The sequence below is a fragment of the Hypanus sabinus genome, chromosome 19 (assembly GCF_030144855.1).
Source record: "Hypanus sabinus isolate sHypSab1 chromosome 19, sHypSab1.hap1, whole genome shotgun sequence".
Taxonomy (NCBI): Eukaryota; Metazoa; Chordata; class Chondrichthyes; order Myliobatiformes; family Dasyatidae; genus Hypanus; species Hypanus sabinus.
The window spans coordinates 72,773,745-72,787,183 of NC_082724.1; the positions used below are offsets into that span (position 1 = coordinate 72,773,745).

The window sequence follows — 13,439 nt, forward strand, 5'->3', positions numbered from 1 at the left end:
ATTGATTAGAATCATGGCTACCATGTCTTTCCAGAGCAGACATGGAATTGAGTTGCATTTCTTCATCGACCATACTTCCAGAAAATTCACCACTGCCTCTCTCCATTGTAGGAGTGAGCTTTCAACTTACGAACTCAGAAAGAGAAAATATTATCGTGGATTAAATTACAGGAATTTCATCATGTTTCTTGTGCCATTGTTAAACCTTCCCCATTCTCTTTTCAGTAATGGTCCCAACTTAGAGTCTGGCTATATAAACCCGAGGCAAGGATTCAGGTGGATACTAAGGCATTCTAAGGCATGGAGACACTAGAGACCTCAGATGTTAGAATCTGGAGCAAAAATTAAAAAAAAACTGTTGGAGGAACTCAGTGGGTCAGGGAGGAAAATGGACGGTTGATGCATTGGGTTGAGACCCTTCATCTGGAGGACCGACTGAAGTCCTCCAGCAGTTTGTTTTTGCTACAGTTCTAAAGGCATGTAGCATCAGAATATGCAGCTTACAGTTCATCAGGACAATCCTGCTGAAAGAACTTCTGCTGTTACACGGATAGGTACATTCGTGGGATGGAAGCTCAGAGACTATGGGCTGAGCACAGGAAATTGGGTCTAGTTGGGTCGACTCTGCTCAGCACGGACTGATTGAGCAGAAGGGTCTGTACTGCTCTATGCTGGTGTGTCTTGACACCGTCCAGATATTTACCTGGAGTTTATGGCTCTTTTAATGCTTCACATTCAGACTCTCACTGTTCTGCTCTTTCTCATCATTCCTTCACTGTGCTATTTTGAATTCCTTTTCACCTGTTGTTGTTCAGATACTTAGTTCCTTGTACTCAAATCCACACAGTGCATTACAACCCCGAGTTTCTCTCTCTCTCTCCCAGATTGTTTTTGAAGGAATTATGTCCTTTTATAAAGGGGGATCTTTTTCAGTTAGTTACAAAGAACAATATTGTCTTCTTCCTTATTCATTAAGAAAGACATCTCTTTCACAACCAAGTGGCAAACATCAAAATCTTGCTTTAAAGTACAGACTCATAAATGAAATCATACATTTCCATAAATACCTGATCCAGTTTTAGAGTCAGAATTCCACCAGTTATATTATGACTCATTTGATATTACAGATTGGACAATCCACAATGACCATCTGGATATAATAACACAGGATAGACAAGAACAACTTGCTTAATAGATACAGCCATTCCAAACACACACAATAGACAGAAATCAACAAGTGAAAGGCACCAGAAATAAGCTGGATTAAAAGAGGAAATTGAAAGACTTTGGAACATGAACAGGGTATATACATTGTCCCAATAGTAATATTTGCCACTGGTGTCATCCCAATGTCACTTAGGGCTACACAGTAATATCTATGTAAATCTTCAGAAAGCCACAATACTAAACACCACTAGAATAGTCTGAAAGTTCCTAGCAATTGAGAAATGGGTGTGCTCGGCTATGCCCGTACCTCAGGTTTTACCAGCCTGAGCTGAGAAAAAACACATTTCTATAATAATAAATAAGCAATAAAATAACGAGAACGTTAGATGCAGAATCCTTTAAAGTGATTCTACAGGTTGTGGGAAAAGTCAACTGTCAGAAACATCAGAGGATAGTCTTTCTCGTTGACAGGTGAATTACATGTTGCTACTATATACGGACATGATTTTTCAAACTTGAATTATGAAATAGATTCGGGTACTGTATCCCTTTGTCTTTTATTTGATCCTAATCGATTAGCCATCTCTTCATGCAGTTTTCCATGTCTGTGCCTTGTTTCCGACACAAGGAAATATTTGAATAAAGATCATTCTGTAATTGAACGCCACGGGGCCCATTGGACTCTGCGCTGTGAAGAACAAGGCGAGGGTCTGCTGAGCAGAGGAACTCATCTTCGGGCCTGGGTTTCCGATCGGAGCCCGGGTGCTGCACCGGGACGAGCTGGCCGCCGGTCCCGCGGAGAGACGGGAGAGCCTGGAAGCTGCTGGCAGGGGTCGCCCCGATGACTGAGCCCAGCCCTCGAGCAACCTCATCACCCCTCCTCCTGCCGCAGGTCATGTCCTAGTTCCCATACATTTCATAGCTTTTCGGTAAACGCACTTTTTACGGCAGCTTAATATTGTAGAAGTAATTGTTCCGATTTTTTTTTTGAAAATGTATTGCTTCAGACTTTACCAAAATTACATTTGCTGAAAATCTGAAATAAAACGGGGATCGCTTGAAACATTCGGCAGGTCAGACAGCGTGTGCAAAGAGAGAAACCGCGTTGCCCTTTCAAGTTTGCGAGCCTCCTGCCAGTACAAAAGGTAATAGTCTGGAAACCCAAGTATTTTGAGCATTCAGCAGGCCAGGCAGCGTCTGTGGAGGAGAGTGAACAGTCGATCTTTCAGCCCGAAACACTTCTTCGGGACTGGAAAAGGGAGGAAAGATGTCAGAGCAAGAAGGTGGGGGAGGAGAGGAAGATGTACAAGGTGATAGGGGAAGGGGTGAAGTAATAAGCTGGGACGTTGGTTGGGGAAGGAGATGGAAGACCAGGAATCTGATTGGAGAGGTTAGAAGACAATTAAGAAAAGGAAGAGGAGGAACACCTGAGGGAGGAGATGGGCAGATAAGGAGATAAGATAAGGGAGGAAAACAGGAATAGGGAACGGTGAAGGGGCGCAATTACCTGAAGTTTGAGAAATTGATGTTCATGCCATGGAATACAAGGTGTTGGACCTAGAACATGAGCGTAGCCTCATCGCAGCAGGAGATGAGGCCATGAACGACATGTTGGAATGGGAATGCCAAGTAAAATTGAAATGGGTGGCTACAGGGAGATCTCACTTTTTCTGGCTTATGCAGTGTAGGTGCTTGCCGAAGTGGGCTCCCACTTTATGTCGGGACCAATATTCTCGTGGGAAGGCTTGTTAGAGCTGTTGGGGAGGGTTTAAACTAATTTGGCAGGGTGTAGGAACCAGAGTGAAGGGATTCAGGATTGGACAAAAGGTAATAAAGAAGGGCAGGCGGGTGATGGGACTGGGTTGCAACCAACAGGCTGAGTATCAAAACATGAGGGATGCAGAATCAGAAAGGACAGCAAATACGATACTCAAGGTGTTGTATCTAAAAGCATGTAGTATTAGAAATAAGGTGGATGATCTTGTTGCAATATTACAGATTGCCAGGTATGATGTTGTGGCCATCAATGAATCGTGACTGAAGGATGGTTGTAATTGGGAGCTGAATGTCCAAGGTTACACATTATATTGGAAGGACAGGAAGGTAGGCAGAGGGGGTGGTGTGACTCTACTGGTAAAGAATGGCACCAAATCAGTAGAAAGATGTGACATAGGATCTGATGATGTTGAATCCTTATGGGTTGAGTTAAGAAACTGCAAGGGTAAAAGGACATTGATGGCGGTTATATACAGGTCTCCTAACAGTGGCTGAAAGGTGGACCACAGGTTATTGCACAAATGAAAAAAGGCAAGTCAAAAGGGGCAATGTTATGATAGTCATGGGAGAATGTAACATGCAGGTTAATTGGGAAAATCAGGTTGGTAATGGATCTTGAGAGTGTTTGTTGCATGCCTAAGAGATAGCTTTTTAGAGTAGTTTATCGTTGTGCCTCCCAGGGGATCAGCTATATTGGATTGGCTGTTATGTAATGAACAGAGGCAATTAGGGAGCTTAAGGTAAAAGGAACCAGTGATCACAGTATGATTGAGTTCAACTTGAAATTTGACAGGGAGAAAGTAAAGTCTGATGTCGCAGTATTTCAGTGGAGTAAGGGAAATTACAGAGGTATGAGAGAGGAGTTGGCCAAAGTAAATTGGAAGGAGATGCTGGTGGGGATGTCAGCAGAGCAGCAATGACATGTGTTTCTGGGAAAAATGAGGAAGGTGCAGGACGTGCATATTCCAAAAATGAAGAAATACATTAATGGTAAAATAGTACAATTGTGGCTGACAGGAGAAGTCAAAGCTATTGTAAAAACAAAAGAAAGGGCACACAAAGCAAAAATTAGTGGGAAGATCGAGGATTGGGAAGTTTTTAAAAACCTACAGAGAGCAACTAAGAAGATCATTAGAAGGGAAAAGATGAAATATGAAAGCAAGCTAGCAAATAATATCAAAGTGAGTAGTAACAGTTTTTTCAAGTATGTTAAAAATAAAAGAGAGAGTGGATATAGGACCACTAGAAAATGAAGCAGGAGAAATAACAATGGGGGGGACAAGGAGATGGCTGATGAACTAGATGAATATTTTGCATCAGTCTTCACTGTGGAAGACACTAGCAGTGTGCCTGATGTTGTAGTGTGTAAGGGAAGAGAAGTGGGTGTAGTTACTACTACAAAAGAGAAGGTGCTCAAAAAGCTGAAAGACTTAAAGGTATGTAAGTCACCCAGACCAGATGAACTGCATCTTAGGGTCCTGAAAGAGGTAGCTTTAGAGATTGTGGTGGCATTAGAAATGATCTTTCAGAAATCATTGAACTCTGGCACGGTGCCAGAGGACTGGAAAATCGCAAATGTCACTCCACTCTTTAAGAAAGGAGGAAAGCAGCAGAAAGGAAATTATAGACCAGTTAGTCTGACCTCAATGATTGGGAAGGTGTTGGAGTCAATTGTTACGGATTAGGTGATGGAGTACTTGTTGACACAGGACAAGATAGGACAACATCATCATGGTTTCCTTCAGGGAAAATCTTGCCTGATGAACCTGTTGGAATTCTTTGAGGAGATCACAAGTAGGATAGATAGAGGCGATGCAGTGGATGTTTTATATTTGGACTTTCAGAAGGCTTTTGACAAGGTGCCACACATGAGGCTGCTTAGCAAGTTAAGAGCCCATGTTATTACAGGAAAGTTACTGGCATGGTTAGAGCATTGGCTGATGGGTAGGAGGCAGCCAGTGGGAATAAAAGGATCCTTTTCTGGTTGGCTGCCAGTGACTAGTGGTGTTCTGCAGGGTTTGGTGTTGGGACCACATTTTCTATGCTGTATGTAAGTGATTTAGATGATGGAATAGATGGCTTTGTTGCTAAGTTTGCAGATGATACGAAGATTGGTGGAGGGGCAGGTAGTGTTGGAGTAGGATACAGAAAGACTTAAACAGATTAGGAGAATGAGCAAGAAAATGGCAAATGAAATACAATGTTGGAAAATGCATGGTCGTGCACTTTGATAGTAGAAATAAATGTGCAGACTATTTTCTAAACAGGGAGAAAATCCAAAAATCTGAGATGCAGAGGGACTTGGGAGTCCTTGTGCAGAACACCCTAAAGGTTAACTTGCAGATTGAGTCGGTGACAAGGAAGACAAATGCCATGTTGGCATTCATTTCAAGAGGTCTAGAATACAAGAGCAAGGATGTGATGCTGAAACTTTATAAGGGACTGGTGAGGCCTCACCTTGAGTATTGTGAACAGTTTTGGGCTCCTCATTGTAGAAAAAATGTGCTGGCATTGGAGAGGGTCCAGGGGAGGTTCACAAGGATGATTCCAGGGATGAAAGGGTTATCATAGGAGGAACATTTGATGGTTCTGGGTCTGTACCCACTGAAATTCAGAAGGATGAGGGAGGATCTCATAGAAACCTTTTGAATGTTGAAAGGTCTAGACAGAGTAGATGTAGAAAGGATGTTTCCCATGGTGGGAGAGTCTAGGACCAGAGGGCACAGCCTCATGATAGTGAGGTGCCCTTTCAAACAGTGATGCGGAGAAATTTCTTCAGCCAGAGGGTGGTGAATTTCTGGAATTTGTTGCCACATGCAGCTGTGGAGATCAGGTCATTGGGTGTACTTAAGGCCAACATTGATAGGTTTTTGATTGGACACGGCATCAAAGGTTACAGGGAGAAAGCTGGGAACTGGGGTTGAGGAAGAGGAAAATAAGGATCAGCCATGATTGAATGGCGGAGCAGACTGAAGGGCCAGATGGCCTAATTCTGCTCCTATGTCTTATGGTCTATACAGGAGGCCACACCGGGTGAACTTCTTACAATAGATGACCCCAACAGATTTGCAGTTGAAGTGTCGCCTCCCTTGGAATGTCTATGAGGGGCCCTGAATGGTAGTGAAGGAGGAGGTTTAGGGGCAGCTGTGGAGCTTGTTCTACTGCAAGGGTAAGAACCAGGACGTAGATCAATGGGGAGGGACAAGTGGACAAGGGAGTCGCGTAGGAAAGTTGGGAGGGGAGGGAAGATGTGCTTGGTTGTGGGATCTGCTTGAAGAAAGTGTAACTTGGGGAGAGTTATGTGCTGTTGGGGTCATCTACTATATCCAGTGCTTCCAGGTAGGCCTCGTGTATGTTGGCGTGACCTGACGTAGATTGGAAGACTGCTTTGCCGAGCACCTACACCCTGTCCACCAAAAAAAAATGGATTCTCCCTGTGGCCACCCATTTCAATTCTACTTCCCATTCTGACATGTCAGTCCATGGCCTCCTCTACTGTCTCAGTGAGGCCACTCTCAGGTTGGAGGAGCAACACCTTGTATTCTGTCTGGGTAGCCTCCAACTTGATGGCATTAACTTCGATTTCTCCAACTTCTGGTAATTATTTTACCTTCCCACTTCTTTCTTCATTCTCCCATTCTGGCCTCTTGCCCTTTCTCCTCACCTGCCTATCACGTCATCACCTCCTCCTTCCCTACCTCCCATAATCCAACCAGATTCCTTTTTCTCCAGCCTTTGCTTTTTCAGATACTGTACCACCTCCCAACTTTTTACCTCATCCCTCCCCCCACCCCCCCCCCACTGTCCTGGCTTCACCCATCACCTCCTCTCTCTCCTACCCCTTATTCTGGCATCTTCTCCCTTACTTTCCAGCCCCGATGGAGGGTCTCAAGACGTCAGCTGTTTACAGATGCTGCCTGATATGCTGAGTCCTCCAGCAATCTGTGTGTGTTGCTCTGGATTCTCAGCATCTGCAAGATCTCTTATGTTTACCCATTAGGTAGATCTGTTTCATAATGAAGGAAGGTGGGGCTAGTGGATGTCAGTCAAATTTACTAAACATTATTTGCATATTATCACAAATTGCTTGCTGCTCTGGTGTCTGCATTATTTCAAAGACTAATAAAAGTTAGAGATAAAGTACTTTGGACACTAATTATAACTGGGAGTCATTTTGATTGCATTTATTAGCATTTACTAACTGTATATTCCTGTATTGTTTCACAGACATTACACATTGCCAACCCAGTTATATTAGGTTCGCATACGTTGAATGCAACCAGCAATCTATGATATTGAAAGGATTTTTTTAAATGACGTTTAAATGGCTCTCCCATACGTTTGAGCTGGTGCCATACATTTTGAAGTTTAGTTCCCCTTTTGTAGAAATAAGTATTCAATCTATGTACAGCCAGTGATCTGTTTAGTGATACTGGTCGAAGAATAAAGTTGGATCCGACAGTAACCTCTGAGGTACACTTTGCCCAGTAAAAAATATGCCCAATAACCGTATCCATTTGTTTCCTCTCCACACTGGCAATCCTGAAAGCACAAATTAGCTTTTTTTTGTAATAAAACTTAAAAACTAATCCCGAAAAATCAGAATGTAAGTTGTATGTTCCATGTTCAGTTATTTACAAGAAAACTTTTATATGGACTCCTCTTGATTTACTCTTGTTTTTATATGCACTGGTTCAATACTCAGTTTTATAGCTGGGTGGGTTTTCCTTACAAGTACATGTATCTGTTTATCCTGTCTTGAACAGAATTGTAAACTTCGTCACAGTGGATCCTCTATTAGTCTGTACATTTAAGGACTAAAGTTGGAGCATCTGCTATTTCTTGTCAGACTTGCATTCAAATAGTACATACCTCCATCATCTGGAGAAAATTATTTTCTGCATCCATTGTTATTCTATGCATCAAGGACATAACACATACACAGTTAAACATGCTTCTAATTAAAAGATTGCATTCAAATCACTGCCAAGGAATTGCTGATGAGATTAATGTAGTTTGGTCTATTGATAGATATTGATAAGTGAGAATCAAAGACATAATCAGCACCTCTTGCTGAATTGTGATACAGATACTCTCAGAGTTCATTGTGTCATCAGCTTTTTTTTTGTTTCTGAAAAACAATTACATCTTGTATGAGAACAGAATGTAATTTTTTTTAAATAATTAATTGTTTTATAATACAACAGGCAGAATAGTCCAACAGAGTTGGAGGCCATTTGTCAATACAGATTTTTTACTAAAGCTATTAAGTTAGTTATTATCAGCTATTTACGCAGTGACAAAGTTTAATTGATTTCTGTGAATTCCAACAGAATACTTTGGAGTGTTTGTGTCATCCTCTGAGCTCCTCCAACTTTGACCATCATCGGTGTTTATGTTTTACTCTAGGATAAACCACATGGGAACAAACCTACATAGGAAGTGTGATGTTGACCACTGCCATGCAGAGACAGTCCTTTTTCAGTGTTCGAAGACTTGTAGCCAACTCGGCATCATGTCTCCCTGGTACTGCGTGCAGGTGAGTACTTTTGTATATTGAGGCATGAATACATAACAGTGTTGGCACGTGGAATGAGCATAGTTTCAGCTGTACCTTTAGATAAGAGCTTCTTCCCCTCTGCCATTAGATTTCTGAACACCATTAACATTACCTTGCTATTTCCTTTTTTGCACTTCTTTTATTGTAACTTTTAATAATTTTTTTATGCCTGACATTACAGTGCTGCCACAAAACAACAAATTTCATGATGTATGTCACTAATCTGTTTCTGAAAACTTACTATGTTTTTAATAGAACCCTTTGATTTTCTATTTATTGGTGGGATTTGGGCACTGAGATCATGTGACCAATTGTGTTGGCCATTTCTAATTGTCTGAAATTAGTGGCTTTCTAGGACATTTTAGAGTCTCCTGCAACGTGGCTAACTATAGTAGTGTAGCAGTTAGTGCAGCAGTATTACAGTTTGAGGCATCAAAGATCGGAGTTCAATGCCAGTGTCCTCTGTAAGGAGTTAGTATGTTCTTCCTGTGACCATGTAGATTTTCTCCTGTTGCTCCAGCTTCCTTCAGGATCCTTGGACTTGTACACTGTCCAAGGATCCTGAAGTCCCCAGTGATGTCCCCATTGCTTAATGATATTGGTCCATGGCATAAAAAAAGGTGGGAACCCCTGTGACTCTGTCAGCCATTGCATATCCTTAGTGGTCCTCCTAAAGTGCATCACCTCATGTTTATCAGGATTAAATATCACCTGCCATTTCACTCCTTTTTTACCACCTGATAAAAATTCTTCCGAGAGCTTGAGCCTATCTTCCTTAGTATCACAGCAGCAACTCAGTAAAAAAATTAAAAGTAAATTTATTATCAAAATAGAGATATGTCACCATATACAACCCTGAGATTGACTTTCTTGCAGGCAAGCACAGTAAGTACAGGAAACACAATAGAATATATGGAAGATCACACCCAACAGGACAGACAAACAAGCAATGTGTAAAAAAAAAAAGCACCAAGCAACTGTGCAAATACAGAAAGAGAGGAAACAAACAAATATTGAGAACGTCAGATGAAGAGCTCTTGAAAGTGAGTCCAGTTCAGCGATGAGTGAGTGAAGTAATCAGCAGCCTGATGGTTGAGGGGTAGTAACTGTTCCTGAACCTGGTGGTGTGAGTCCTGAGGCTCCTGTACCTCCTTCCTGATGGTTGAGGGGTAGTAACTGTTCCTGAACCTGGTGGTGTGAGTCCTGAGGCTCCTGTGCCTTCTTCCTGATGGTTGAGGGGTAGTAACTGTTCCTGAACCTGGTGGTGTGAGTCCTGAGGCTCCTGTACCTCCTTCCTGATGGTTGAGGGGTAGTAACTGTTCCTGAACCTGGTGGTGTGAGTCCTGAGGTTCCTGTGCCTTCTTCCTGATGGTTGAGGGGTAGTAACTGTTCCTGAACCTGGTGGTATGAGGCTCCCGTACCTCCTTCCTGATGGTTGAGGGGTAGTAACTGTTCCTGAACCTGGTGGTGTGAGTCCTGAGGCTCCTGTACCTCCTTCCTGATGGTTGAGGGGTAGTAACTGTTCCTGAACCTGGTGGTGTGAGTCTTGAGGTTCCTGTGCCTTCTTCCTGATGGTTGAGGGGTAGTAACTGTTCCTGAACCTGGTGGTGTGAGTCCTGAGGCTCCTGTACCTCCTTCCTGATGGTTGAGGGGTAGTAACTGTTCCTGACCCTGGTGGTGTGAGTCCTGAGGCTCCTGTACCTCCTTCCTGATGGTTGAGGGGTAGTAACTGTTCCTGAACCTGGTGGTGTGAGTCCTGAGGTTCCTGTACCTCCTTCCTGATGGTTGAGGGGTAGTAACTGTTCCTGAACCTGGTGGTGTGAGTCCTGAGGTTCCTGTGCCTTCTTCCTGATAGCGGCAGCAAAAAGAGAGTATGATCTGGATGGTGGGGGTCCCGGATGATGGATGTGGCTTTCGTGCAACAACACTTAAAGTAGCTGTGCTCAATGGGTGGGAGGGCTTTACCTGTGATGGACTGGTTTTTGTGTCATCGTCAGACTTGTCTTGCCCTTCCTCCCTCATATGCCATCCCTGTGGCCGCACATTCATCTGACCTATCCTCTATGCTATTCTCATGAGCTGTATTATACTCCTTTGAGACCCTGCTCTTGAATCTGTGACCTGGCTCCCTAGCTTCAGTTTGCAGGACTTCATCCCTGTTTTTACCCATGTCAAAGTCAGTGAGTCATTCAGCACTGAAACAGGCCCTTCCTTTGTACCAGTGCGAACCATGATCTTTGGCTATTTATCCTCGTGTTTCAGATGGTCCTGAGACATCCTTGCTCTCCTTGACACCATTGAGGAACCTCATTGAGCTCAAAGAAACATCTAGCTTCTCCCCTTGCATTGGAATCCCCTGTCTGTATTGCACACTTGAACTTTTTTGTTCTCTTCCTCTGAACAGTAGAACCATTTGTGTTATTGCAATGTTGGCTGCTGCTACTTTCACTTGAAAGGGCCATAAGATCATACAACATAGGAGCAGAATTAGGCCATTCAGCTCATCATGGCTGATTTATTATCCCTCTCAATCCCATTCTCCTGCCTTCTTCCTATAACCTTTGATGTGCTTTCTAATTGAGAACCTATAACCTTTCCTTTAAATACTGTATAACCAGTGACTTGGCCTTTTCAGGCATCTGTGGCAGTAAATTCAACAGATTTGTCACCATCTGGCTAAAGGAATTCCTTCTCATCTCTACCAAGGGGCATCCTTGCATTCTGATGTTTGAAACTCCCCTACTATAAGAAACATCCCCTCCACGTTCACTCTGTATAGGCCTTTCAGTATGCAATAGGTTCCAATGCGATCACCATTCATTCTTCTATACTCTAGCAAGTACAGGCCCAACATCCCTCCACTTTCCTAGCTGTATATACTTAGTATATATTTTACCTTTCTATGTATATAAAACACTTAAGAAACGTTATGTATTTCAATAGTTAAACCACAGCGTACCCAGTGTACAGGCATTCCCTAAGTTATGAATGTCCAACTTACGAACAACTCATACTTACAAATGGAGGGAGGAGAACAGCGTCTGCCATTTTAAGTTGGATCACGACGTCGTCCACCATTTTAAGTCATTGCCGTTGCCATTAACACTGTGTTGAGTGTGTAACTTTGTATTTGACTTAAATATTTCTTAGGAAGATTCACCCTGACCCCACCTTTTCCAGTCAGCACTTGTCCCATTTAACCTGTCTCAGTGAGGGTGGACTTTAGGGCCCGGAGCAGCACAAGACCCGCTGCCCACGGCTGCTGCTGTATTTTTTTATTAAGTGCGATCGTGAACAATAGCCAGATCAGAAATGCTGATCAAGTCAACTAGATCCTAAAGAGAACTCTGATAGGCCAATCAGATGGTTCACTGCTGCTCTGCGATAGACCATAAAATCTGCAGTTCTCTGTTCCGTTGACGGAAAACGATAGCAAATGAAAATAAAGTGGAAATAATAAAGCGATTGGAAAGAGGTGAAACACCATCGGTCATTGGAAAAGCGTTAGGCTACAGTCGGTCAATGATCAGAACAACTTTAAAGGATACGGATAAAGGATAAAAGTGAGAATAATGGAGCATGTGAAAGGTCCTGCCCCAATGTAAGCTACAATTATTACTAAGCAACGCTGTGGTTTAACTATTGAAATACATACGTTTCTTAAGTGTTTTATATACATAGAAAGGTAAAATATATTCTAAGTATATATACTATATACTAAGACAAACATTTGACTAACTGACGCTAAATAATACCGGATGTACCTGTTCTGACTTATGTACAAATCCAACTTAAAGATAGACTCAGGAATGGAACTTCTTCGTAGCCCGGGGACTGCCTGCATCTGTCTGCGAGGGGCTGGATGGCCTGTTGTACTACCCAGCCATGCATACTGCTCTTCCTGCTGGTTACTCATTAACTTTTCTACTTGTGCAGGCATTAATTATGGAATGAGCAGCTTACTAAACGTGCTGTTACACAATGTCCTTAACATCAGATGCCTGAAGGCATACATTCAACGATTTAGGAACAGCTTCTTCCCCTCTGCCATCCCATTCCTAAATAGACATTGAATCCTTGGACGCTACCTCACTTTTTTTAATATACTGTATTTCTGTTTTTTTGCATGTTTTCTTAAATCTATTCAATATACATATACTGTAATTGATTTACTTGTTTATTTATTATTTTTTAAATTTTATTTTATTTTTCTCTTCTTGAGCTACTGCTGCTAAGTTAACAAATTTCACATCACATGCCGGTGATAATAAACCTGATTCTGATTCTGATCGGGATCAGAATTAGGTTTAGTATCACTGGCATACATTGTAAAATCTGTTAATGTTGCGGCAGCAGAACAATGCAGTACATGGTAAATATAGAGAAAAAACTGAATTACATTAAGCATATGTATATTAAATTGTTACATTAAAATAAGTAGTGCAAAAACAGAAAAAAAAAAGTAGTGAGGTAGTGTTAATGGGTTCAACGTCCATTTAGGAATCAGATGTCAGAGGGGAAGAAGCTGTTCTTGAATCACTGAGTGTGTGCCTTCAGGCTCCTGTACCTCCTTCCTGATGGCAGAGGGGAAGAAGCTGTTCTTGAATCATTGAGTGTGTGCCTTCAGGCTCCTGTACTTCCTTCCTGATGGCAGAGGGGAAGAAGCTGTTCTTGAATCGCTGAGTGTGTGTCTTCAGGCTCCTGTACCTCCTCCCTGATGGCGGAGGGGAAGAAGCTGTTCTTGAATCACTGAGTGTGTGTCTTCAGGCTCCTGTACCTCCTCCCTGATGGCGGAGGGGAAGAAGCTGTTCTTGAATCACTGAGTGTGTGCCTTCAGGCTCCTGTACCTCCTTCCTGATGGCGGAGGGGAAGAAGCTGTTCTTGAATCGCTGAGTGTGTGTCTTCAGGCTCCTGTACCTCCTCCCTGATGGTGGAG

General features: G+C 42.6%; 1 protein-coding gene across 5 annotated transcripts in view; it reads left to right on the forward strand.

The window, feature by feature from the left end:
- The first annotated feature begins 1,205 nt into the window (after positions 1 to 1,205).
- The window catches only part of LOC132378053 (mitochondrial mRNA pseudouridine synthase RPUSD3-like), a 52,290-nt gene continuing 40,056 nt past the window's right edge, over positions 1,206 to 13,439 (forward strand). Inside the window, exons 1-3 of one of the 5 annotated variants that reach the window (XM_059944712.1) lie at positions 1,209 to 2,096; positions 2,241 to 2,312; positions 8,353 to 8,482. In XM_059944712.1, the coding sequence (XP_059800695.1) occupies positions 8,391 to 8,482 (92 nt within the window). In that variant the 5' untranslated portion in view covers positions 1,209 to 2,096; positions 2,241 to 2,312; positions 8,353 to 8,390. Of the gene's footprint in view, positions 2,313 to 8,352; positions 8,483 to 13,439 lie in introns of all 5 variants that reach the window. The other 4 variants (XM_059944711.1, XM_059944713.1, XM_059944714.1 and 1 more) reach the window with 4 other exon arrangements.